Source organism: Sinocyclocheilus anshuiensis, unplaced genomic scaffold (assembly GCF_001515605.1).
Source record: "Sinocyclocheilus anshuiensis isolate Anshui unplaced genomic scaffold, SAMN03320099.WGS_v1.1 scaffold23567, whole genome shotgun sequence".
Classification (NCBI taxonomy): Eukaryota; Metazoa; Chordata; class Actinopteri; order Cypriniformes; family Cyprinidae; genus Sinocyclocheilus; species Sinocyclocheilus anshuiensis.
The window spans coordinates 1-1,153 of record NW_015545988.1 but is presented as its reverse complement, the minus strand read 5'-3'; the positions used below and the strand labels follow the sequence as shown (position 1 = coordinate 1,153).

The 1,153-nt window shown below is 42.6% G+C and overlaps 1 protein-coding gene across 1 annotated transcript; it reads right to left on the bottom strand.

The window, feature by feature from the left end:
* Positions 1-425: 425 nt before the first annotated feature.
* LOC107698456 (echinoderm microtubule-associated protein-like 6) lies at positions 426-939 on the bottom strand (the record flags this gene model as incomplete). The annotated part of the gene is made up of 3 exons (XM_016499467.1): positions 736-939; positions 536-653; positions 426-475 (listed from the first exon to the last, which is right to left on the bottom strand). Coding segments are annotated over exons 1-3 (367 nt in total), but the record flags the coding sequence as incomplete, so codon positions are not given.
* Between the last annotated feature and the right edge of the window lie 214 nt (positions 940-1,153).

Below are 1,153 nucleotides of genomic sequence, written 5' to 3'. Positions count from 1 at the left end.
GATATTAAAATGATAATATATATTATGTAATTCATTTTAATTTAAGTTACAAAACTACAATGTGTTAAATTCTTCATTAATTCTTCACAATTTAAAATTCTGACATTTCCATATGCTTCATGATTGTGAAAACCCAGTAATTTCAGTAATGCATAAATACGGACTGTTTCCGAACAGGTTTTCATGTCCCACAATAAACTGGAATAAGTATTTTATCATCCGACTTAACTAAAAATGGCACACTTCACCCTTCTGAAAAAGGTTTTACTTGGCAGCCTGTAGAATAATCTTTCTCCAGCAGCATTGCCTGTGAATCGAGCCACTCTGAACACGTGTAAATGAACACAGTGCCGCTCTTCCCTCGATGTACTTATTTAATTAAATTGATTTGATGATGGAAACCCTGGATCGGTGGATTGAATCACCTTGCAGCAGCGGCTCCAGAACTCCATTCATGACTCCCTCCGGCAGAAACCTCCACTGGAAGACAGAGTGATCGGCTCCAACTCCATTCATGACTCCTTCGGGCAGAAACCTCCACTGGAAGACGGAGTGATCGGCTCCGCCCGTGCTCAGAACCCACTGCAGGTCATGTGACCAGCGCACATTGGTCACATGGGCAGAGTGGCCGATGTATTTCTTGAATTTGGCAGCTGAAAGAATCACATTTGTTAGCGCACACTGGTTTGTTCAGCACTGATCACACAGAAACAGATGACACAAAACCAAGCTGACCTTTTTTAAGACAAGGGAATCGGAAGAGTTTGACGAGGCCGAAGTCGTCGCCCGTCACCAGCACTGCACTGCTGTAGTTTGCGTCCACAGAATTGATGTCGTTGACGCTGGAATATTTAGGCCAGATTCCGTTGACCTCCGGTCCGAGAACGCAGGTCCACGTCATCCAGTGGATTCCTTTGGCTTCCTCCTTCGGCATGAATTTACCGGCTAATAACACAACAACAGTTAGGTAAATTATTAGCATGACATGATTCATAAAATAAGGCTGACCCTAAAGTAAAGTATGTCATTTATTTGCTGATTACTGGACAAGGATTTTCAAAAAGGAGAGATCTTTGGTGTGGACTTTCTTTTTGTATGTCATATACAGCAGGGGTCTCCAACCTTTTTTACACCACGGACCGATTACGTTTGG